The sequence below is a fragment of the Ahaetulla prasina genome, chromosome 1 (genome assembly GCF_028640845.1).
Source record: "Ahaetulla prasina isolate Xishuangbanna chromosome 1, ASM2864084v1, whole genome shotgun sequence".
NCBI classification, from domain to species: Eukaryota; Metazoa; Chordata; class Lepidosauria; order Squamata; family Colubridae; genus Ahaetulla; species Ahaetulla prasina.
In genome coordinates, this window is record NC_080539.1 from 240,426,805 (window position 1) to 240,452,599 (window position 25,795).

The 25,795-nt window shown below is 36.6% G+C and overlaps 1 protein-coding gene across 9 annotated transcripts in view; it reads left to right on the forward strand.

The window, feature by feature from the left end:
* The window catches only part of NCKAP5 (NCK associated protein 5), a 638,109-nt gene that overhangs the window by 597,483 nt on the left and 14,831 nt on the right, over nucleotides 1-25,795 (forward strand). For 2 of the 9 annotated variants that reach the window (XM_058194176.1, XM_058194193.1), the window contains one exon: nucleotides 2,125-2,183. The exons of the other annotated variants lie outside the window; for them this stretch is intronic. In XM_058194176.1, the coding sequence (XP_058050159.1) occupies nucleotides 2,125-2,138 (14 nt within the window). In that variant the 3' untranslated portion in view covers nucleotides 2,139-2,183. The remainder of the gene's footprint in view (nucleotides 1-2,124; nucleotides 2,184-25,795) is intronic. 9 annotated transcript variants of the gene reach the window in all.

Consider the following 25,795-nt stretch of genomic DNA (forward strand, 5'->3'; position numbering starts at 1 on the left):
ACTTATTGCCCCCCCAACAATCTGGGTCCTCATTTTACCTACCTTATAAAGGATGGAAGGCTGAGTCAACCTTGGGCCGGGCTCGAACCTGCAGTAATTGCAGGCTTTTGTGTTCTAATAACAGGCTTCTCTATTGCCTGAGCTATCCCGGCCCCGATTGCGCGGCTCAGCTAGGCATGCGGGCGGGAAGGGGGGGCAGGGAATTTTGCTACCAGTTCTCCGAACCATCCGCCACCATCGCTTCCAGATCAGGCAATCTGGTCCGAACCGGGAGCATTTCACCCCTGTAATAGGCCTTTAGAAAGATGTCAAATTTATTGTCTGGTACTTCCCAATCATGCTGGGACAATATACCGGGAAATATAAGAAGGAAAACATCCTCTTTATCACTACTACTGATGCCATTTCTCCTCACCTGCTTAGGAAAGAGAGAGGAAGTCAGAAGATTTTTGATATGATAAGTTATTATTTAAATACTAGGAATGGAATGGAATGGAATGGAATAAAGATGCCTTATTTTTAAGTATTTTCCAGAAAATTATTGTTGGATATTGGGGGCCAAGGGAAATGCCTACTTGTATAAGGCGGGTTCGTTTGCTCCAAAGGACTACTCTGCTGGAACAATACTGGCTTAGTGATGTGTTTCTCATTGTAAAGCCCATAAGAGAAAGCTGTATAGGCATTATCGTATACCACTTCTTTTAATTGCCTGAGCAAGTGTGCTGGTACAGGAGGAAAAGCAGAAGCAAAATAAAATTGATTAATGGGTCTCAAAACAGAAGCCTGTGTGCCACTTTGCTGCTGCTTGTAATTTTTTTTTAAGGGCTAGGAACATTTGTTTAACTTTTGGAAATACAGAATGTATGAAACACAGTAGCTGCCATCAAATTTTAAAATTAAATATAAACTTTTTAAAACAAATATCCATTTCTCTATTGCACATGTTTTGGGCTCCAAGCAGTATGCAGTGGCACTAGAACAACCGCATTTGATAGAAAGGTTGAAATGTAGTGTTAGTGCTAGGAGAATAGTATACCTCCACAACCCAACTATTCCTTTGAAAAGACTGTATACAATGAAGATGCCTTTACTGCAGATGTTCAGATGTTCTATTATACCAGCAATAGGCTATCTGAACATATGAAATGACCCAGAGATATTAATTCCTGTTGTCTTCCTCATTATGAAATTGAGTTTTTCAGCTTATCTGGTTGCCAGAATCAGTAATGTGGAAATAAAAAACATGTCCGGAATACCAAACATATTACTTTCCTGTTCATATAACAAAATGAAGATAAACTCAAGAACAAAAGCTTTCATTCAATAATAACTTACTCAACACAAATAAGTATGAAATGAACATATTGCAGTTTTTGGAGTATGCAAATCTGCTCTGATCTGCTTTGAAGTCTTGATTTGAATTATATTGTTGATCCAGTTCAATTTGATGATTGGAAATTTAAGACACTGATTCCAAACTGTTTTGGGGAAAATAGCTTTTGTGCATGCCATTCAGTTATAAAATTGGTATAAATCAGCATGGTAGTTTGATTCAATATTCTAATTTGATATGTAAAACAAATTTAATTAGAGATTGAGTTGAACTGAAAAAATCTGAAAAGTGAAGCTTCACACAACTCTAAGTTAGGACACCTTTGCTAAGTTCAGCCACTCAGAAGCAGGACCATATTTACAAGAAACAATTGCTTTGCAATAACTTGAAAGTTGATGGTTAGAACTTGGGTGTGCTTTAAGGACATCTAGCTTCACCCTTCCTTATTCCTAACAGCCAGAGCAACTGCTAAAATGTAATCATGCTTCTTCTAAAATTTCCTCATAATAATGCTACGTGGATTGTTTCTGGACACCTTAAGCACATCTCAGTGCACTGCCTATACTTTGTAGTTGATTAATTATGAGCTATGTTGATTTGCAAAGTAGCCGTTAAATTCTAAATCCTACCTTGAACAGAACAGTGTGAGCATGTTTGGAATAAAACTGTGTGGTACTGAACAAAACATGGCAAAACTGAGAAGTACTGCCTTTTGGTAAAAGAAAATGCTGTGTGTGATATGGTATGACTAAAGTTATTATACATACTTTATATTTTCTTTCTCCTACTAGAAAGCATTATGTGAAAGCTTTGATGATCCAATCATGATGGGCAACTGAAGCCAATATCTGTGGGTACATCTAGTAACAACTATGGTATATATAAGAGAAACAAATGTTAAAGTAGCTGAACAAATTAAAACGGGAAACATCAGTAGTTTATTGGAATAATCAAAACATGTATGAACATTAAAGTTTCTGTTTCATGTGACTCCTTTAGTTCCCAGCTCTTTCATACAGCATTGCTTAAGTTCTTAAAATTTATTTTGTTCTACTTCCTTTACTTCCTTTTATACATATCCTGTCTTTATTTCCAGAATTCTATACTTTTGTATATAACATACTTTATTTTCATTACTACTCATTATATCTACTATTTATGTGTACAGTATATTCTTATTGTGCTTCTATGACTTGTTCTTATCCCTATAGGTGACTATTTATTTTTCATCCTATACTGTACTTCTGTGGGTTTTTTGCTATTAGCTATATAGTTTTCTGTTGTTTCTTGTATTTTGAATAGACTCCAAGAACTATTTAGGGTTCTGAAGGATCGAGGGCTTTGGGAGGGAGAAGAGACAATGAAGCAACATCAATGCATAGGTCATTTCCTGAATGAGCTAATTGCCATTCCCTTTTGGAAAAGCTAAACATGAGCCATGCTCTTGCGTTCTCCTGCCTGAGACTTCGTTCAACCCCAGCTATTTTCCACCTCCATTCTACAGTAGAGTTCAGTCTCCCACCAATGCATTCTTCCCTGGAGTCACTCACACTCCAACTGCTTTTAGGCAACATTTCAGTTCCCAGTTGTTAGCAGCCATTCCTTCTGCTCTGCTCTTCTGCGCTTCATCTCTGCTCCTCCTTCATTTCACTTCCACCTCTCTTTCTTCGACATTGTCAGTCACTGCCACAACAATAAACAGATAGCTCCTCTGATAGACCTAGAAAAGGCCACCCTTGTCAGTTAAAGCCTGGTCATATTCAAGACTTGGGTGACAAAGCACACATCCACATTGTAGATATTCCTGGATGACCTAAATCCTCCCAAATGCAGTCTTAAATGAGGTAGGGAGACTCTTAATAAGGTGGGAGAGGCAGGATTTTACAATTCCTAATCTTATTCATGGTGACACATCCTGCCATAGACTCCTGAGTCATTTAATGTACTTACGGATACATGTACAGTATAAGAAAAGTTTATGTAGATATTAGAGGTGTTTTGGTTGGAGATGTGAATAAGTGTACTTTTGTACATGGATAATGCTGTCGGTTTAGAACCCAAATGATTTTTGAGGAATACTACATAGATATTAATTTATTAAAGATAAAAAGTAGTTTGGCTTGATAGGAAACCTAAGCAGCCAATGGTAAGGTGGCAAAATGTCAAAAACTAGAGGAAGTAGATGAATTTATGTACCATGCTAGAATATTTACCAAGGCTGGAGAAATGGATGGAGAAACTTCAACCCATGTAAATGTCATGTAAATGTAAATGTAAATGTCAGTAGAGAAATAATGGACTGGGGTCTGTTGCAGGGAGTGAATACTATCTTGACCCCTTCATTATAGTACATTTTCATGATAGAACACTATTTACTTTCTTAGTTTTTGATATATTGTGAGCTTCCTCTATCCATATTAGAAAGTTTGAAGATGTTGAATTGTGCGTCAAAGTCATGGCCTGGAGGACCATCCTAAATTGTCAAAAACTTTCTCTCAAACACGAAAGATCATAGTTGCCTTCTTATTTTTCTAACTAATATTACTCAACAGCATTCAACTATATAAGTTGTTATTTCTTAAACATCTCTTTGAAACACATCCTGTCTGATTGTATCATATTCATTCAAAATGCCATTTATTTCTTTTGGAAGTATTGTCATAAAAACTATAGTTACATTCATTAAGGCAGTACATTATGTGACTCAAACTAATTATCACCCTCTTTGTAGTTCAGAGAAATGAAAATCATAGTGCCACCACTTTTTAAAATATATATATATTTCTGTTTTGATTGCAGAATGCTTTTTTCTCTTGTACTAAATCCAGAACTGAATTATGTTTGTGTAAAGCATCATTTGGTAACTAGTAAGAACATAATTTTCATCTGAGTTATACATTCTATGCACCAATAATGTACAGGAAGAAGGATATCTAACATTTTCCAGAGATGCAAGATGATGTCCCTGTTTAATTAATTTATTGGATTTGTTTAAGATATTTCATGAAGCATTTAACTCAAGATAAATTTCAATTACCATTATTTTTCAATTACAATATATACTGGTCTAGAAGATTCTTGTTGTATATTCAGCAGTGAAAAGTAGATTTCATTTTAGAGGTTAGAACAAATAAAGCAATAATATAGTCATTTTTTTCAAATTAATTATTAAAATGACATAATAATATCAAACAAGCAGAGACATACTTGTGAAATAATTAGGAGCTAAACCAACCTCAGTTCAATTAATTATTTTAGATGTTTGGAGACCAACCATCACCGGCTGTTAAAATTGGACTAATAATTTTGGTAGCTGTGGCCCACTTTCTTCTAAAAAAAATAAAAAAGTTATTTTAACAAAAATCAAGTACATCCATTTTTAATTGATTGATTCACTAATAATAAGAAATTAAAATACACAATCTTAGCCAAATCAGTATCTATATATTGAATATTTTCCCAATGTCTTTTTCTTTATTCAGAATCGGGAAAAGACAATCTTTCCTATTTTCTTTCTTTCTTTCTCTCTTTCTTTCTTTCCTTCCTTCCTTCCTTCTTCCTTCAATCATCTGCCCCTTTTCACTATTTTTATAATGGTAAAAGAAACTTCTGCTAAGAGTTGAACTCAGAATGTTTTTACAATTTCTAAATCTTTAAATGATTTCTACCAACTCATTAATATTACTTGTTTTGAAACATCATCAGATACTTTTCTTTGTTGGAACACCATTTACCATGAAATTTATTATAATTGATATTATGGAAGTATTTTGCTGGATATCCATGTTATAACTAACTCCTGTTCTGTAGCAGTTAAAGATTGACTCTGATTTTGAGTATTAAGAATATTGACAAGAAAATAATTGGAAGCATTGTTATTCATGTTTAATACTATAATTTAAACTGTTATTGCCATTTTCAGTTTTCAAGATTACAGTTTCTTCCAAATTTCAACTGTGTACGAAACAAGTCACTTCTCTGCACTTTATTCAAGACTATAAAAATAGTTTTTAGAATAGGTAGCACACATTCAGTGATTTTCTCTCTGTAATGAAAATTTTGGCCATGACAGTTCCAGCTATTTCTTCTTGATTTTATTCATGCATTTCCATCAGAATTGGTGGATTTTTGGTATAGTGTTTTGACTAATATTCTGATGTATCTTGCAGGAAAATTAATTTGATTCTTTGTCTTTTGTTCAGAGCAGCTGTTGCAAGGTGGTTATTATAGAAGTACTTTGCAATGTCTGCTGTATTATCTTTTCTGAAATTTGGGGTTAACTAAACACTGCAACTGATGCTATTACTTTTGCAGCCCCTTCACTTTCCTCTATATTTCTTCTCTGGGATATATTTGTAGCATTATCTATGAGAAAGATTACAGTAAACATTCAAAATTATGTTGATAGTGTTCTATCTTTTACTTTTACTGCTATATCTTGTGAATATTTAGCAGAGTGTGTATTTATTTATGTATCAATTATTCCAATAAAGAAGGTAATCAATTTTTTGTTGATACATAATCATATATTATACTGCAGTTTGGAGTTCATGTAACAATTTTACTTGTAAAGTAGAATAGAATTCTTTATTGGCCAAGTGTGATTGGACACACAAGGAATTTGTCTTTGATGCATATGCTCTCAATGTACATAAAAAGACAAGATACATTTGTCAAGAATCATAGGTACAACACTTAATGATAGTCATAGGCAGTGGTGGGATTCAAGTAATTTAGTAACCGGTTCTCTGCCCTAATGATTTCTTCCAACAACCAGTTCACCAAACTGCTTAGAAAGTTAACAACCGATTCTCCCGAAGTGGTGCAAACTGGCTGAATCCCACCATTGATCATAGAGTACAAATTCTCAAATCATACTAGGAAACAATATCAATATAAATCGTAAGGATACAAGCAACAAAATTAAAGTCATGCAGTCATAAGTGGGAGGAGATGGGTGATAGGAACGATGAGAAGATTAATAGTAATAGTAATGCAGACTTAGTGAATAGTTTGACAGTGTTGAGGGAATTGTTTGTGTAGCAGAGTGATGGTGTCAAATATATGGTTGTTACTTTCTTTCTTACAGACTTCATCCAATAATTTTCCTGCAATAGATATTCTGTTAGAGGAACTGTATCCTGGTCAAAATGACCCACATCAATTAAGCAATTAAGTTTTTCTTAATCTACAGGAAGGAGGAATTTTGCTTAAATCAGGGGTGTCAAACTCACGGCCTGCGGACCGGATGCGTCACTACTGGCCAACCCCACCCCCAGTTTAGCAAAGGGGGGGGAGTCGTGATACGTCACATGACGACAATGCGATGCTATGAGTTTGATACCCTTGGCTTAAACAAACCAAGCAATTTTCATTAGTTGCTTCTTGCTGTCACCTGATGTCTTTAATTACAAATTTTTCTATGGCTATTTTTTTTTTCTTTGGTTTGCTTATTCCTTTGTTTATGCAGCTAGGAGTAATATACTAGGTCTTTCTAATGTGTGGTATAGCTAATACTTTCATTTGCACATTATAAAATGGTAGAAACCATTTGTGTCTGCAAAGTATAGCTTAAAAAAATCAAAAGGATGGCCATGAGGACCTAATGACAGCTTTGTCTGATTTATAAGTGTATTGCACATTGCACCTTTTGACTTTTTTGACCATACCCTGTGGACATTCCTAGTAGCAACTGAGAATGAACAGAATCTTGTGCTGTAAGAATGGATTCATCTAACAGGATTCAGTAAAGGTAGGGTTCTTACCAATATAACCAAATGCATGCACTAATAAAAGTTAAATGGAAAAAGGACTGAAGCACCTTCCTGCTTTGTTTAATTGCATTAAACTACAATAGCCTAATAATAATAACTTTGCTGAAACATGAGAATTAAAATTAACATTTAATGAATTGAAGACAATCTTCAGGTCCCAAAATTTAATCTTTAAATAGTCTGGTCGACAGGAATTCCAGTCCTCTCTCCTCACATTTATATTCAGATGGCTCCCCCTTGCCAAAGCTATACCATCATCTCATACTCATTAACTTTCTTTATCATTGTACATTTAAAGAGAAGCCAGGTATCGGGTATTTTATTTTATCTTTCATCTCCATTTTAACTAGTAGAAGAGAAGTTAATCAGAAGTTAAGTTCATGATTATGTTTTGGAGCCATGTTAATTTTTAATGGCACATTTTAAGAAAAAAATTAAAATTTAATTTATATTAAATATGCAATTTAAATTGTAAAATTAATTATTTATTTATTATAAAAAGTTTTCGTTATGTTCCATTGACATCAGCTGAAATTATTGGGGTGTTAGTTGAGATTCAGACTGAAAATGTATACCTTCTATTCAGATGGAAGCCCCTGTCTATGTGAGATTACTCTCATAAACGTACAGCACAACAACGTGAATATGAACAGAGTAAATCTAACTTAATGGAACAAAATCCTAACTAGAAGTTTTGGAAATGCTCAATGGGATTTTATTCTAATGTAGCTAGCTGTGTTTATAATTTTATTGAATTGTATTTACCTTAAGTTCTTAAAAGAGGGATACTTTTAAAAGTTTTAAAATAAAACACAGATTTGTAACATGGGTTAACAAATATGTTTTAAAGATAACAGCTCCTTCTTTATTCTTTTTTTTTTTCCTCAAACCATCTGCTTTGTATTTTCTTAGAAATACAATAACCCATATTCTTTGTCACCCGTCCCAATCATTATTTCTTCCCAATGTGTTGAACTATAGCCCTTTCCTTTGCAACTAACAATGCTAGTTAATAGATAATATTATCTATTAACTAGATAATACTTGGTGGAATCACAAATTCTTGATTTAAAAAAAACAAAAACAATCCAACATTTTGTTTTAATTTGTTTCCTCAAATTATTTCAGTTTAAGAGCTGAGAGCAACTGTTGATGGAACTCTTACCCTTAATTATGAATTGAGCTATTCATTCCCCTTTCTCTTTTATTGACATTAGATTTCTTTGGGGGTTTTTTGGAACCTGGCTTGCAGTGCCCCACACTGCTTTAAAAAGCAGCGGCTGTATCAGTAATGCTAAAGTAACAGGAAGATACAATCTCTGTAATAGCAATGAGCAATGGATGACTATATTAGTGGAGATATTTGTATGTTATAGCTACATAATATAAAGGTAAAAGTAAAGTTTTCCCCATCCAGTTGTGTGAGATGAGGTGATGCTCATCTCCATGTCTTAGCCAAGGGAACCAGAAGACGTTTTATGTGGCCAGTATGACTATCCACTGATGCGCACAAAATGCTGTTACCTTCCCACCAAAGTGGTACCTATTTATCAATTTGCACTTGCATACTTTTGAACTGCTAGATGAGCAGGACCTGGGGCAAGTAACTGGGGCTCACCCCATCATGTGGTACTTGGGCCTCAAACTTCCAACCTTCTACTAGACAAGCCTAAACTGTAGGCCAATGCATACCTTCTTTACATAATGTAGCCATGTTTCAATAATTTTAAAAAGTCTTGTAAGTCTGGTGTAACTATTAGTGGCATATATCATGGTTTTTCCAACTTGATTTGTTCTCTGTTAAACATTTTAGATACTTCTATATTTCTAGCAAGCAGCTACTTTGGATTCTTCTACTTTTTCTTTCATCATTATCAAGTTTGCAACTTACAAATGCCTACAGACCTAAGGGTTTCTTTTAACAGTTCTGGAGCTAGTCTTACTATTCTGAACATTTAGGTAAAGCATTATTTGAATAAGTTGTAGGTAATCCTCAGGTTACGATAGCAGTTGGGACCAGAATTTCCATTGCTAAGTCATGCAGTTGTAAAGTGTGACATCAAGGGACCGCATTGCTTACCAATCCTAATTGCTCTCTTAATCCTAGGATCACTAGAGTTGTTAAGCAGGAAGAGCTGCATGGGTGCCACAATTGGAGGGATGCTGCAGAGCTAGAGATTGCCATGGGTAGGTGCTATGAAGGGTGGGTGGGCATTATAGAGTACAAGAGTCTGTGGATCTCCTATTCCATAGTAGGGCTCCTCAAGAGAAAAAAATGGAGGGAGGAACTTGCAATCTTCCATGCTAGCTTCTCTTTAGCTTTACTTCTGGGAAGCCAGAAGGGAAGGATACAAATGGCAATCAGATGACTATGGCTTCCTGTAATATTGTAATTGCAAACAAGTTACCCAAGTGCCTGATTGTGATCACATGACCATAGAGACACTGCAACAGCTTCAACTTTGCAAACTGACCCTTCACAGACTGGTCCCCTCATTCAGCATTAGTGTAATTTTGAATGGTCACTGAATGAATGCTCATAATTCAAGGATTGTCTGTAATCTTTTTACAGCAAGAATGTAACAGTAATGTAAGGCTTCAGATTTCAGTAACTATCAAACAAAATGCAACAAGGTGAGAATCAGACAGAGAGGAATAAAATACATCAGAAGCATTAAAATTTTTATAACAGGAAATGTTAAACTTTACTGAGGTCACACATTCATAGAACTGCAGAACAGGATGCGAAATAAATTTCTAAATTTATTAGAATTCCATGAAAATAATAGAAATTATATGTATTGTTGAATAAATATAAACATGGTAAGTTAATAAGTAGAATACATTAAATGTGCTAGAAAATAAGTGTTTCTGAACGTTGATCTAAAAAATTAAGTGTTTTAGCTGTAATATTAAGACATTTTGAAAGTTACAAGCAAAAAAATATCAGAAACTGTGATGATGCCCTGATAACATGAAGAAGATAATAAGTCTTATCTGCATGATCCTATCCTTATGTGCTAAAAAAAAAATATTGCAAAGTCTGCTAGAAGATTTTGGGGTATATATCCATTTCTCTGCATTTATTTTTATTTTCAATCATGAAAAGGTCATGGATGTTTTTCAAGTTGCGGTACAAGTACGTGCCAAGTGGCTGTGTATTAGCTTCTGTTATAACAAGCAACATAAACTGAACTAATTAGAATTAAACAACCAACAAAATAAAATAGTACACTGCTAGGATAGCATAGGATTTCCTCTGTCCTTCTTTTATATATATTAGCTTTGGTGTACAAAGATAAATGCATTTATAAATTTTAGCACATTTAATGTGTATAAACGTTACAAAACTTCATGAAGAACAATCCAAACAAATTAAGGCTATGGCCATTATGGAATAATCTGTTTAAACTATCTTAAGTCAATCAGTGTCAAAAGTAATTGCCATCCAGTGTTAAGGCAGTTTTGCAAGCCACTCGGGGATCTAATGAATATCCATTTCAGATTTTATTTTGGAAGTCATGGGAACTGGTTACATTCTGTTCATTGCACCAGATGGCATCCCATTTGGTATTTGCTAGCTTGTTTGTAACTTGGTATTTTGTTACAAGGGAAGAGGGGCAAATTCAATCATATGTGTGCCTGGAAAAAAAAAATCACTAAAGCTACTAGAAAAAATTACTTCAACTTTGAAAACAGTAGAGTTAATATCCATGTAAACCTTCTGACACTATTGAAAGAAATAATCTTACAAAAGACTAATCCTCAAATGATAACTGCTTCAGGAAAATTTCTTGGCTGAAAGAGAATACTATGTTGTTGTTGTTAGTTGCCAAGTCATGTTCGACCCATTGTGACCCCGTGGATAACATTCCTCCAGGCCTTCCTATCCTCTACCATTCTCTGGAGTCCATTTAAACTCATGCCGACTGCTTCAGTGACTCCATCCAGCCATCTTATTCTCTGTTGTCCCATTCTTCTTTTGCCCTCAATTATTCCCAGCATTAGGCTCTTCTCCAAGACTCAGGGCGGCTTACAGTGTATAAGGCAATAGTCTCATTCTATTTGTATATTTTACAAAGTCAACTTATTGCCCCCAACAATCTGGGTCCTCATTTTACCTACCTTATAAAGGATGGAAGGCTGAGTCCAAAGGACTCGAGGAGTCTTCTCCAGCACCATAGTTCAAACCTGCAGTAATTGCAGGCTACTGTGTTCTTAATAACAGGCTTTTACCAGCGTGAGCTAAACCGGCCCTTTCCATCTTATTCTCTGTTGTCCCATTCTTCTTTCCATCTTATTCTCTGTTGTCCCATTCTTCTTTCCATCTTATTCTCTGTTGTCCCATTCTTCTTTTGCCCTCAATTATTCCCAGCATTAGGCTTTCTCCAGTGAGTCCTTCCTTCTCATTAGGTGGCTAAAGTATTTGAGTTTCATCTTCAGGATCTGGCCTTTAAAGAGCAGTCAGGATTGATCTCCTCTAGGACTGACCGGTTTGATCGCCTTGCAGTCCAAAGGACTCGTAGGAGTCTTCTCCAGCACCATAGTTCAAAGGCCTCAATTCTTTGGCACTCAGCCTTCCTTATGGTCAAACTTTCACAGCCATACATTGCAACTGGGAAAACCATAGCACCGACTATAGGCACTTTTGTTGGCAGGGTGATATCTCTGCTCTTCAGTACACTGTCTAGATTTGCCATAGCTTTTCTCTCCAGGAGCAAGCATCTTTTAATTTCTTGGCTGCCTTACTGGACTCCTTTTCCAATTTTGAACCAATCAGTGGTTCCATGTCCAGTTCTCACTGTTGCTTCTTGACTCCATATAGCTTTCTCAAGAGACAAATAAGATGGTCTAATACTCCCATCTCTTTAAGAACTTGCCACAATTTGTTGTGATCCACACAATCAAAGGCTTTAGCATAGAAGTAGATGTTTTTCTGGAACTCCCTAGTTTTCTATATGATCCAGTGTATGTTGGCAATTTGATCTCTAGTTCCTCTGCCTCTTCGAAATCCTGCCTGTACTTCTGTTAGTTCTCGATCCACATACTGCTGGAGCCTAGCTTGTAGGATTTTAAGCATAATCTTACTAGCGTGTGAAATGAATGCAATGGTGCAATAGTTTGAACATTCTTTGGCATTGCCTTTCTTTGGAATTGGAATGTAAACTGACCTTTTCCAATCCTGTGGCCACTGTTGAGTTTTCCATATTTGCTGGCAAATTGAGTGTAGCACTTTTACTGCGTCGTCTTTTAAGATTTTGAATAGCTCAGCTGGAATACTGTCTCCTCCACTAGCTTTGTTGTTGCTCAGAGTTCCTAAGACCCATTTTACTTCACATTCTCGGATGTCTGGTTCGAGGTCAGTGACCATCCCATTGTGGTTATCAGGAATATTAGGTTCGTTCTTGTATAGTTCTTCTGTGTAATTTTGCCACCTCTTCTTAATTTCTTCTGCCTCTGTTAGGTCCCTGCCATTTTGGTCCTTTATCATGCCAATCTTTGCATGAAATGTTCCCTTCATATCTCCAATTTTCTTGAAGAGATCTCTGGTCTTCTCTATTCTATTGTTTTCTTCTATTTCTTTGCACTGTCCATTTAAGAATGCATTCTTATCTCTTCTAGCTATTCTCTGGAATTCTGCATTCAACGGGGTGTATCTTTTCTTTCTCCCTTGCCTTTCGCTTCCTTTCTTTCCTCAGCTATTTGCAAAGCTTCCTCAGACAACCATTTTGTTTTCTTGCCTTTCTTTTTCTTTGGGATGGTTTCAATTGCTACCTCTTGTACAATGTTGCGAACCTCCATCTATAGTTCTTCAGGCACTCTATCAGATCTAATTCCTTAAATCTATTTGTCACCTTTTCTGTATATTCATCAGGGATATGATTTAGTTCATATCTGAGTGGCCTAGTGCTTTCCCCTACGTTCTTCAATTTAAGTCTAAATTTTGCAACGAGAAGCTCATGATCTGAGTGACAGTCAGCTCCTGGTCTTGTTTTTACTGATTGTGTAGAGCTTCTCCATCTTGGCTGCAGAACACATAGTCAATCTGATTTCTGTGTTGACCGTCTGGCGATGTCCATGTGTAGAGTCGTCTCTTGGGTTGTTGGAAAAGAACGTGTGTTTTTTTATTTGCATTTATATCCCGCCCTTCTCAGGGCGGCTTACACTGTGTTAAGCAATAGTCTTCATCCATTTGTATATTATATACAAAGTCAACTTATTGCCCCCAACAATCTGGGTCCTCATTTTACCTACCTTATAAAGGATGGAAGGCTGAGTCAACCTTGGGCCTGGTGGGACTTGAACCTGCAGTAATTGCAGTTGACCATCGTAGAGCATCTTGACAGAATTCTATCAGCCTGTGCCCTGCTTCATTTTGTACTCCAAGGCCAAACTTGCCTGTTATTCCGGTTATCCTTTGGCTTCCTACTTTAGCATTACAATCCCCCATGATGATAAGGACATCATTTTTTGGTGTTAATTCTATAAGGTGCTGTAGGACTTCATAGAACCAGTCAACTTTATCCTCTTCGGCACCAGTGGTTGGGGCATAGACTTGGATTACTGTGATATTGAATGGTTTGCCTTGGATTCGAACTGAGATCATTCTGTCATTTTGGGGATTGTATCCCAGTATTGCTTTTCCTACTCTTTTATTGATTATGAAGGCTACTCCATTTCTTCTGAGGGATTCTTGCCCGCAGTAGTATATCTGATGGCCATCTGAATTAAATTCACCCATTCCTGTTCAGTCTTTTCATCTCTTGTTTGACCACGTCCAGCTTGCCTTAATTCTTGGATCTTACATTCCAGGTTCCTATGGAGAAAAAAATCTTTACAGCATCGGACTTTCCTTTCACCACCAGACGCATCCACAGCTGAGCATCCTTTCAGCTTTGGCCCAGTCGCTTCACTCTTTCTGCCGCTACCAATACTAGCCCTCCACTCTTTCCCAGTAGCACATTGGACACCTTCCAGCCTGAGGAGTTCATTATCCAACGTCATATCTTTTTGCCTGTTGGTACTGTCCATGGGGTTTTTACGGCAAAGATAATGAAATGGGTTGCCATTTCCTTCTCCAGTGGATCACATCTTGTCAGAGCTCTCTGCTATGACCTGTCTGTCTTGGGTGTCCCTGCATGGCAAGGCTCATAGTTTCATTGAACTATACAAGCCCCTTTACTACAACAAGGCAGTAATCCATGAAGGGGGAGAATACTATACAACTAAGGAATTTAAAACACCAATTGGAGGAAGTCAGGCAACAGTGCTTTTTAGCTGCAGTAAAATTCTGTGTGAAAATGCGTTCAGATCACAACTTTTCATATTAAAACTGAAGTCAATTGAAGATATTATTAAATTATGCTGATAGAATTTTTTCAGTGCTAAGTAGGGAAGCAAACGTAGTGGCAGTACCTAATAAAGAATTAATTACATTAAATCATATAAATTTAATTATATTTTTCTGTGACCCACAACTCTAGTATGATTACGTGAGTTTCACCGTGTAGTTTCAACACACACTCTGCTTCAGTAATTGACTTTCAGAATTGTTGAAGTAGCAGAAGTACAGGTAGTCCTACGACCATAGTTGAGCCCAAAATTTCTATTGTTGAGTGAGACATTTATTAAGTGGGTTTGCCCCATTTTGTGACCTTTCTTGCCGCAGTTGTTAACTGAATCACTGCAGTGGGTATGTTTAGTAACCTGTTAAGTGAATCCGGCTATCCCATTGACTTAGCTTGTCAGAAGGTCACAAAAGGGGATCACATGACCTTGGGACACTGCAACTGTCATAAATATGAACCAGTTGCCAAACATCTGAATTTTGATCACGTGTTCATGGGGACGCTGCAAAGGTCGTAACTGAAAAAATGGTCATTTTTCAACGCCGTTGTAACTTTGAATAATCACTAAACGAATTGTTGTAAATCGAGGACTACTTCTGATAGAAAACAGAACTAGGATGCATTTTTACAGATTACTAGAAGAGAGGGGAAGTGCAATATTCATCTCAAAATTTGGGGAATGGAATCTGAGAGGAAGAGCTGTCAGAATTATTGCCCAAAGCAAGCAAAGACACAGGCCTGGGTTTATGTATTCCACAAAACTAAGGTAGTAAAGATTTATCTCTGTCACTTGACTTGCAACTTAGAAACAGCATGGTTTAAATCAGTGCTTCACAAACTTTATGTACCTAGGGAGCATTTTTTTCAGGGCTTTTTTTTTTTTAACATACAAAAATGCACAAAATGATACATGCAAAAGTAAATTTTTTTGAAAGCTGTTTTAATCCTCATTGTTAGGTCAGAGCTTCCCACCCCACCCCGAGCAGAGTACTGGCACAGTCACAGATATAATGCTGTGGCTGAAAGTAAGAGAGGCGGTATATTTTTATATTTTTTTAAAGATTCAGATCACACCCGGGTAAAATGACCAAAATTGGGTAAAGGTGATTTTTATTTGGGTAATAACAAATAACCGTTACCCAATCACAACTGGGACCTTTAAATGGTCTTGAACTGTTTTATCTACATTGCATAAAAAGTACTTTATGGTAAGCAATTTTGGGTAATGAAGGAAAAGGGTTGGGGAGCCCTGACCTACATATTTACATGGACCACTACTGATCTTTGGGCTATGGTTTTGAAAACACTGGTTTGATATACTGCATTTAAAGGAAAAGAAGAAAAAATAGTTTAAAATACACAAGAAGCAGAATTTTGTGGAAAAGGGTTGAACGTAGCTTTCTATATTGACAGGAGGGGAGTGTCAATGTGGAATCTTTTCCAATAGGCAATTGTATTTATATTTAAAGTACAGTAACATACTTGGAAAAAAAACTTGATTCGCCAGATCTGTTGTAATCAGGAGACCAGAACAATGGTTTCTTACCAGCTCTAAGGCAAAAAGAAGCTGGACTTCATTGAGTCATTTTTCCCCCCCGGATTTGTTGAATTTGCATATAATTGTAAGTTAAACAATTTTTCACACATCAAAAAGAAGAATGAAACATGCAGTATGTGTTATGACATTAAAAATTAGATTAGCTAAATGTTCAAAGCCTTGGAAGCTTTCTTGGACAGAAGTATAAAACTTTCACTGCCTTGTTTCTTCCTGCCAGTCATGAGTTTATCCTTTTTGGCTTTTCCCTGTTCCTTTTTATTTCTAATGTTCCAAAAAAGGCAGGAGGCATCTTATTTCTGAAAAGAGCTGTTGTTTCTCTACAGGCGCTCTTTTGTGTTTCTCATTTTCTTCTAGATTAGGCCAGGCGGGTTACATCCCATGACTAATAAACTTGACCTGGTTGGCAAATAATAAGTTTACTTTGTTATACATGGATTGTTCATCCAAGGATATTTCTTGACTACAAGATTACATTTGTTCACTAATAAGCACTCCAGCTTGTCCTTTAATCTTCCTATCAATGTGTTGCTATAAATATGATTCAGAGCCCTTTTCAAGAGCTGATATGTAAAATTAAATTAATTAGACTAAATCCTCATTAGAAGCCGTATCTTCTGATGTAGGATCCATTTTTTAATTCTAAAAAAATGTGTTCGCCCCCAGTCTCGGTAAGTTTTGTTTGTTTGCACTTGGATCTCCCACATAGACTTCTACTTATCACAGAATCATAGGATTGGGACCAGCCCCCTGCCTGGGACAAGAATCCTCATACCTTTCCAAAACGAATGCCTGTCCATCCTTTGCTTAAAAAACATCCAGTATTGGAGATTGAGTGACTCAGGAAGGAGACTTTTCCATTGCTTAATATCTCTGATGAGCAAGAAGTTCCTCCATATTTCAACTTTGAATCTTCCCTCTGTAAGGCTTAAATCCATTTTTCTGTATACCTATGTCAGTCTGAAGTTCATGCAGGCAGATATTTAACTAGGGTAATTATCATAGTGGATAATATAGTTACCTCAAGGTTGAATTGTTGGATATTCTGAAAGATAAGCATTTTCAAATAGGTATTGTCTGAAATAAAAAAAAAATAATATTCTAGGCAAGACATCCATCTTAATCAAAGAAACTTTCCCCAACAGTGACAATTGTGTTTAACGTGTCTTTTTAAAATTTCATTCCAAGTCTTAACATACAATAGTTATTTTGAAACAACATACAATTCATGTTTGTCATACTAATACCCAAGTATATTATTTTGTTCTCAACCTTAAGACCTGTTTTATTCATCAGGTCTGTTTGATCTTGTGTCTTCATGTTTTTGTGAACATCGTTGCTTTTTGTTTGATGATCTTAAAAATCCGTAAGTACACCAGATTCTTTTAATTTTCCATCAAAATTTCAGCTCCCTTTAAACAGTCCTCCAAGACAAGCACCAAGTCATCAAAAGCTCGTTTATAACTTTCTTTTTTTAATCTGTATGCCCTTGATCCTTTCATCTTGTCTTATGTCTCTAATTCAATATTTCTAAAGCTGAAATAAACAAAAGAGGAGACAATGACAACCTTGCCTTGTTTCTTTTTGAATTTCATTTGATTTAGGTAAATCTTCATTAACTATTATTTGTTCCTTCTGTGAGGTGTAATTTGATTGTGCCAGATCAGTTCAAAATAGAACATGTAGGTGATCATGACTGAGGAAGCCAATATGGTTTGTGGTCTTGGTCCTGGGTGAGCCAGGTCTACTGGTATGGATCTAGCTTCTTCCAGCTGAGTCATGAAAGCAAACCAAGCCAAGAAAAGTGGTTGGAGAGGTGATGTGACTGTGATCTATAAAAACCTCTCATTTCCTTTCCAAATATAACTGATTTATGGTGAATGTATGTATGTCAATATTAGGACCAGGCATTAGCTAGGATTCTGCTGGTATATCCACTATCTCTGGCTGAGCTAAGTAAGCAGGTTTCCAATAGCATGTTGGAGACCATGAAGTTTATGGTCCTGTGTGGCTGTTTTTCTGGAATAACTCAGGACAAATACCAGCCATAACAACTATCATACACTTACATACACATAGGCAATCACACAACATTTTCTGGCAACCCTTTAAAGCAGCTGCAACTTTTCCCAGGATCATGTTTTATTTGGGTTTAGGAGTTGCTGGTAATGGGAGCCCTCTTTCCCCTTTGAATCCAAACTCCTGCACAACTTTAAAGCTTTCTAATATCTCAAAGTCATTCAAATGAAGTCAACATGTAAAGCAGAAAGAATTTAGTCATGCTGTGGATTAGCTCTATTTTAGGCAAAAAAAAAATTGAGATAGGAATAAATGCTGAACCGTATTCTTTGTAGGACTCTGGTACTCTCCAGATTCAAAGGGAAAAGATGTTTCAGGCTATGGGCTGTATCATTTCCTAGCAAAAGATCTGTTTAAATTAGGGAAGTGGTAATAGATGTGACATGCAAACCCATTTGAACTCTTTAAGAAATCTTTTCCCTTTCAAATCTAGACTGCTTTGCAATTCTTATTAGCCCTAAAATTATCAGCATTAGTAATTTTATAAAGCAAACCATGCGGACTAGGAGTAAAATGTTTAATGTAATACAGGTAGTCCTCAATTTATTACCATAATTGAACTTGGAATTATGGCCATAAGTCATGGCAACCATGTGACCAGAAGTAATTTTTTTGCCTTAAATGAACCCATTCATTTGAATGGGTGTTTTTTACTGGAAACTGGCAAAAATTATTGTGGATCCTGGTCATATGAATGTGGAACGTCAAGCTGAGATGCCTAATGTGATTATGTACCATGAGGGGATGAGGTGGCACGATCATTTCCAATGGCCAGAAGTATGGGCCACAAAGCATCAATTCTGTGGCCATCAAAACTTCAAACAATTGTAAAAAGATTGGTTGTTAAGCAAGAATTAGCTGTATGATGAATTTGTTAAAATAGTTGTGATTCAAAACACTACCATTGTTGTCATTTCCAATTGATGCCATTGTTATTTCTTACTATTATTTACCAGTATCTTCTGATAAAGGAAATTATTAAATGAGTACCTCTGATAGATTTCAAAGCATTTCCACTTCCATCACTTTAGGGACTTTTCCTTTGCTACCTGAACTGCCTGTTATCTACCCTGTTTTGCAGCTGTGAATAGCACTCCCCCAAGTATCTCTAGCCTGATAGTTTTCTTTCTTTTGCTATGGATGGAAGCCGTGAGGAGAGTAGAGGAAGCACTTAACGTAGCCAGAGAAGCCATGTCTTGCCATCTTCTTAGCCTTGGTGAAGCTGTATCTGGGCAATAAGTGGGTAGGTCAGATGAGCTTGCATTTCCACATACTATGCTTCTAGTGTGGGTACCTGGTGGGAAAGAATTGATTCGCCCACTTCAAAGCTGAGGAGCAACAATTATCACTGCTGATCTGCAGCAGTTGTTTCTGCCATAGGAGTTGTCTTTATACCAAGTTTTATTTTGCTTTCATTACTGCAAGCACATTATCCCTCTCCTATTGCTGTTGGCACAGCAGGGCAGAGGGAACATCATAAGAACACAGATGATAGTTACCACAGTGAATGGGTAGTTTAGTGGTAAATGAACTAGGCATCTCTTTGATTGCAATGTTTTGCAAAGAAGCGCCAGTTGCTTCTTTTAGATCTCTGGGATTGGCTTAACAGGGAAGAGTATAGAATAGAGAAGAGAGGTGTGACATATTCAGCCTAATACCTGGCTCTCTATTCTTCTTGTATCAGGCACTAAAGGAGAATTGCAACTTCCAAATCTTCCTTTTGTAGCACACTTCGGTTTTAATGTCCAAATCTTGTTTTGTACAGAAAAGCAAACAGATGCTATTTTTCTTAGGTAAGAGATGAAATATGCATGTGTGTGAAGTATAAGAAGCGGTGTGCTTCTATTCTGAGGAAGAGAACTTACTTCTGAGTTGACATGGATTTTACAAGGAGACTTTAATATCCTTTGGAGGGCAGCATAGCTTAAAAATAAAAAAAGAAAGAGGTACTTATATTCTTTTTCACAGAACAGTTTATCCATTTCTTCTTATGGAACAGTATCCGATCACTAATGTTTCTTCCAAAGGCAGTGGCTGGCCTTTTCTTTGAATGCTGAACTGAGATAGTGTTTCAAATCAATGTTTCCCAAATTTACAAGAAAATTACTCCAGGATATGATCTTTTTTCTCTATTTGGGAGCCAGCTGGACTCTAAGATTGGTGGCGATATTAATGTTTTAAATAAATAAACAAATTTGCCATAATTATTGTTACACTTCTCCGCAGGACACATGCTAGATAAACTCTTGAATTATTGGTGCAAATTAAAATGGCCAACACTTGAAAGAAACTTAATTTTTTTATTCTTAAAATGGGATACCCAGAATTCCTGTGATTGGACATTATATTCAATAAATTTCCCCCCTCCCTTACTTTAATTATCTACTTCACATTTCTCTGCCTACTAATTCACTGCCTACCCATTTTGATATGCTATTGAAATGGTAACAGTTACCTCATGCTCTTTAAAATGACCACCAATGCAATATAGGTTCCTTTAAGTAGCTGTCAGAAGAACATGAAATTTCTAGAACATACAAGATTATGATTCTCATCATAATTCAGTATAATTCAGTTCCAATTCAGTCTGTTTGCCCCTAGGAAACTTTCCAAAAAGGACATAGTGGGAAATAGGTTTCCCCCCCCCTTCTCTTTTGATACTATAAGTATTGATCAGAAATATATTGCTCCCAAACACCTGTATGTGTTGTTCATGGTCATAATATAATAATGGTGTGTTTGATGTATTTTGGTAAATAATCTATTGTTCAGATGGCTGAATGGTGGTACAGATGACTGTGTTTTATGGTTGATGATATAAATGGATCCACAATACAAATGTTTTGTGCTGGAATTAAAAAAAAACAGTTAAGGAAATAAAGAACTTTTTTTCATTCACAAAGGAGCAGTAGTACAATATGGCAAGGATAGGATTCAGGTGAAAAGGGAAATGTATATTTAATCTCATCCACAAGTTGGACCAGATCAGGCAATAAAATGCCATTTTGCATACATACTTCAAAAACTAATATTTAAGAGTATTTTTCTTGCTTCATCTCCTTTTGGGTTTCTGAGGATAGCAATGGCTTCTGGAGAGCTGGAAAAAATCTGGTATGCTATAAGTTTGATCCCTGGTTACAGATTGACTTCTCCTATTAGAATCGTAATTATTAATGTACTTTTATTGTGCATCTTAATAAATTGTTTGTTTGGTAATTCAGATAGCATTTTATACGATTATTGCTGATTATAAGGTCTTTCTAGGAAGAGAAGGAGGTTGGGTATTTTCATTGCTGGCTTTTATATACAATAGAATAACACATTCTTTTATTATTCAAACATAGCTCATTTCTTGCTGGTTTCAATAAGATTTTTAATAAATATGTAAATCTAAAAATTAATTTACTGCATATGCTTGGCAGCATGATGTTCGAGCTGACAAAAGTTTGATGGATTGTAAAATTATCCCCTTAAAAATCATCAGTCATATAAACAGAATGTATCAACCTCTGGTAATTTTACAGTTTTTTCTTCATCTTATCTTCTCTTAGGAACTCACTTAAAATTGATTATAACGCAATGTATTTTTGGACCCATAATTCATTCATAGATTAATTAGATTTTAGGTTAATATCCTATCATTGTTTGGGACAGGAGCCAAGAGAGTTTTTTTCAGTTGTTTAGAGAGCTGCAGAGGAAAAACCCTGATTACTGTTCCCACCTGGTTTCAACTACCAGAACTGACCACTAATTAGATTCAAACCACATAAAATGAAATAATCTTCAGAATATTTATTTTCTACTTTGCTGTTATAATATTAAGAGCCATTAACTGGTTTAACTGGATAAGGTAGCACTAAAAAACCAATTTGTCTTATAATTATTCTGATTTTATCCTTTTGCCATTATCAAGACAGCCACAAACTCATAGGGAGTATGTTATTTTTGAGTATTTTTAAATACATGGAAGGGTATCCATCTGTTTCAGTTGTGGAAACAGTCTTCATGAATGTAGCAATGAATGCAGCTGCAAAGTCCTGATAAAATTAATTTTGGGAAGCATCACTCCATGCATATATTTTACCAACTACGTCCTGAATAGATATGCAGAAGAAATAGCAAAATAGAACATTTATCTGAAAATTGTACATTTGTGTAAAGGCTTGTCATGTTCCCAATTGTTTTGGCACTTAAATGGAAGTGTAGCTATCACAGCTTGCATATAATAGAGACTATCTACTCAAATATGTTACTGAGCAGGCAAAGAGGCCATATGAGCATTAAATTGGATAGAATGCAAGATCTTCAAATACCCATGTCAGGGATCCTTAAATTGTGGCCTCTATGCTGGAATAATTTTAATTTGTTATTGTTTTGGGAACCTGTTTGTACATATGAATTATAGCGCATTGGCATATTGGACTGGATAACAAAATTATCCTCAAATTCAAAGGAAATTATATAACAAAGGCCCAATGTTTTGCTTTTTTTGGCTTTTCCTGATGGCTGAATGAAGGTACTCTCCATCGGGGTGAAATCCAGCAGGTTCTGACGGGTTCTGGAGAACTGGTAGCGGAAATTTCGAGTAGTTTGGAGAACTGGCAAATACCACCTCTGGCTGGCCCCAGAGAGGGGTGGGAATGGAGATTTTGCAGTACCCTTCCCAAGCCACGCCCACCAAGCCATACCACACCCAGCCAGCCACGCCCCCAGAACCAGTAGTAAAAAAAATTGGATTTCACCACTGCTCTCCATCTTCCCTTGAGTTGGCCAGGAATTATTCTAGCGTAATACTTGTTCTACTGACTGCCTATATTACCAATATTACTTCAGTTATAACAATGCTGGTGTTTATCTTGATATTTCATGTACTATGTAAGATCAACAAAGCAATTGGATAGTTCTCCAAATTTGCCGGCCTCCCTCTTTTGCACTTACTGGTTGATGGGGAAAACATCTGCCAAACACAGATGTTGAGGCTCCTTCTTTTCCAGAACAGTCGGTCATAACCCAAACTAAACAACAGTTATTTTTGTGCTTGTTTGTTTTCTTTAAAAAAGATTAAAGTCATGAAGGGAGCCGAGTCACAAGCGGTTCTTTCATATAGGACTCTCTTACTTTTCTTTCTTTATATAGACAACAGATGCTGGCTTCCAGATTCTTCTCAGTTCTGAGGCAATTGGAGTGGGGTGGGGGTACGGTCCTATAGTTTCTGTGTTATTTCATCCTACTATACTATTTTGTTGTTACAGTATTTTACTGTTATGCTAATTGAAACCCCAGCAAGTAGTTTTCTTTATGTCTCATGCATTGTTCTCTCCATCTCTTGAGGGAAACGACAGCAGAATGGCAACAGATAAGGTTGACTGGAGGGGAGAGGACATGCCCTCATCAGGCTGGAACGAACAATAAGTGCCTCTCTGATCTTGCTTGCTACTGTTCACCTGACTTTGCCTCTGACATATTGAATAGCAAAGCATAACATATTTTGCACACTTTGAGGCTGCCCTTGATGTTATTGGAATGAGGAGGAAAGTGCTGGCATAATTTAAGCTTGTTTCCCTCATAGGCAAGGACAATGTCATGAAGATACAGCTTGAATATGATTAGACATCAGTCAAAAAAGGTCTTCGGTATTATTTCCTCCATAAAAGTCATTCCACCTCCCCCCTCCCCAATAAAACAATCAAATACAGGATATTCCAAAGATAGAGTCATCTCTAAATATTCTATCTTCTTGGAAAGCATTCTTCTGTCAGGCATTCTTATATGCTCTATGTACAGTAGTCTAACATATAGAATATGGAGAAGGGGAAAGGAAGGAAATACTAGGTTTTATTTCTGTTCTTTCTCACTTCTGAATTATTTCAGAGATCTTCCTTTGCAAACATCCAGTTTGGATGTGGGCATTCATACTTTATCAGGTACCAGTAGGAGCAACTATTGGAAAGAAGGCAGAAAATCAAGTGAATTCCTCTATTTTGGACCAATCGTGACCTGTTTTGGTGGCATCCCCCCTCTGGTCTGGAAAAAAATGGAAGAGCTCAGAATGATAATAGCATTGCTGACAGATTATCCCCACAAAATATACTTTTAAATTTTGTTATAAAGAGGTCATATTCATGTTGTGATTGCGGAAGGGTATACAACTTTATAAAAAGCAGGTTTGCACTCAAATGTTTATGTTGTTGATTGTTATTGACTAATTATAGTAGAGCTTTAAAGTTTTAAAGCCTTATAAAAAGATTCAAGTAGTATCTGCAGATAGGCCCACAGTTTTCAAATTGACCAATACGGGAACATAATACTTTTGGCAAGTATAAAATTTTAAAAAAAAACTTCAGAAATGTATTTCTAAGCTGAAGAGAGGTTTGGTTTTTTAGGGGTAGAAGACCTGCAGCCAAATATGAAGGAGGCAAATATTGTAATTCAGTATCTGGAGACCCATAGGGCACTTCCTCATAGATACTCACACATCAGCATGTGCACCTAAACACATATTTCCACAAGTGTCTTTAACATTGCCGCAGGGTTTTGCATAGTCAGTCTCCAGACAATAACTCTTACAACTGATAATGTACGCTAAAATTGGCATCAAGTAAGTCCTTCCATCCCCCACCCCAAAAGTAAATGCTCAATTTAAGCATAGTGAAATGGTAGGATAATGTCATTGAATCACACCTTTCACTTTGGCAGTTTTAATTTTTTTTTAAAAAAAATATTAATTTATATGCTGCAGACCTTGTTAGCTAAAGCAGCTTGATGAAAAGGTAACAAGTTGGCATTGAGCGTTGCCTTAAGCTGGGTAGACAGGACCCCAGAAGGCAGGCTGAAGCAAGATTGGTGCCATGGAAGACCACCCTTCCCACATCTCATTTTCTCTTGCACTACATCTGTACTAGAAAGCTGTGCACTGCATTACTGAATTGTTACAAATGCTGCCCATAGTAGTTGCATAATGGTTAAAAACATTATTAAAGGCTCCCATGAATTTTTTACATTGATTAATTCAGATGTTTCATATAGTTGGCGTGCACCAGCACATCTCAATAACATTTTTCCTTAAATTTATTGTTCCCATGCAGCATGCCATGTAGTTTATCAAGTCTGTATATAAATCTTGTATTTACCCCTCCAATATATTTAGATGCATACTGTCTGGTGATTACAAATTGTTCTTCATGGGTGGGTCTGTGTGTTTCTCAATCTCAGGTCCTCTACCAGAGATCAGGGTGTTTGAGGGTTCTGCACAGTATCTTAGCTTGTTCCTACCACTGCACTCTTCTGGACAGAGAGCTCTGGTGTCATTCCTGGGATCTGTTGGAACCACTCTCCCAGCTTAGGAGTCATAGTCCAAAGTGCTCCTACCACCACTCTGGGACCAGTTTGGCCTTTACTTTGGCCTTTGCAGTTCTTCCTTCAGGCCCTTCTCCAGTTTCTCACACTCCTTCTTTCTGATGTTGCTGTCACTTGGCACTGCTATATCACTACTTGCTTCTTCTGGCCCTTGTCTACTCTCATAGTGTCTGGTTGATTGGCCTGGTTGATTGTCTGTCTAGATCTGGAAGTGCATAGGATCTTAGCTTTCTTATTTTTCACAATCTTTTGTGGGATCTCCTATCTAGACCTAGGAAAGTCTATGTCAAGCTCCGGCCGGAACTCAACATTTGGGGGGTGGGGCAGGGGGAGATGAAGCCACCAAAAC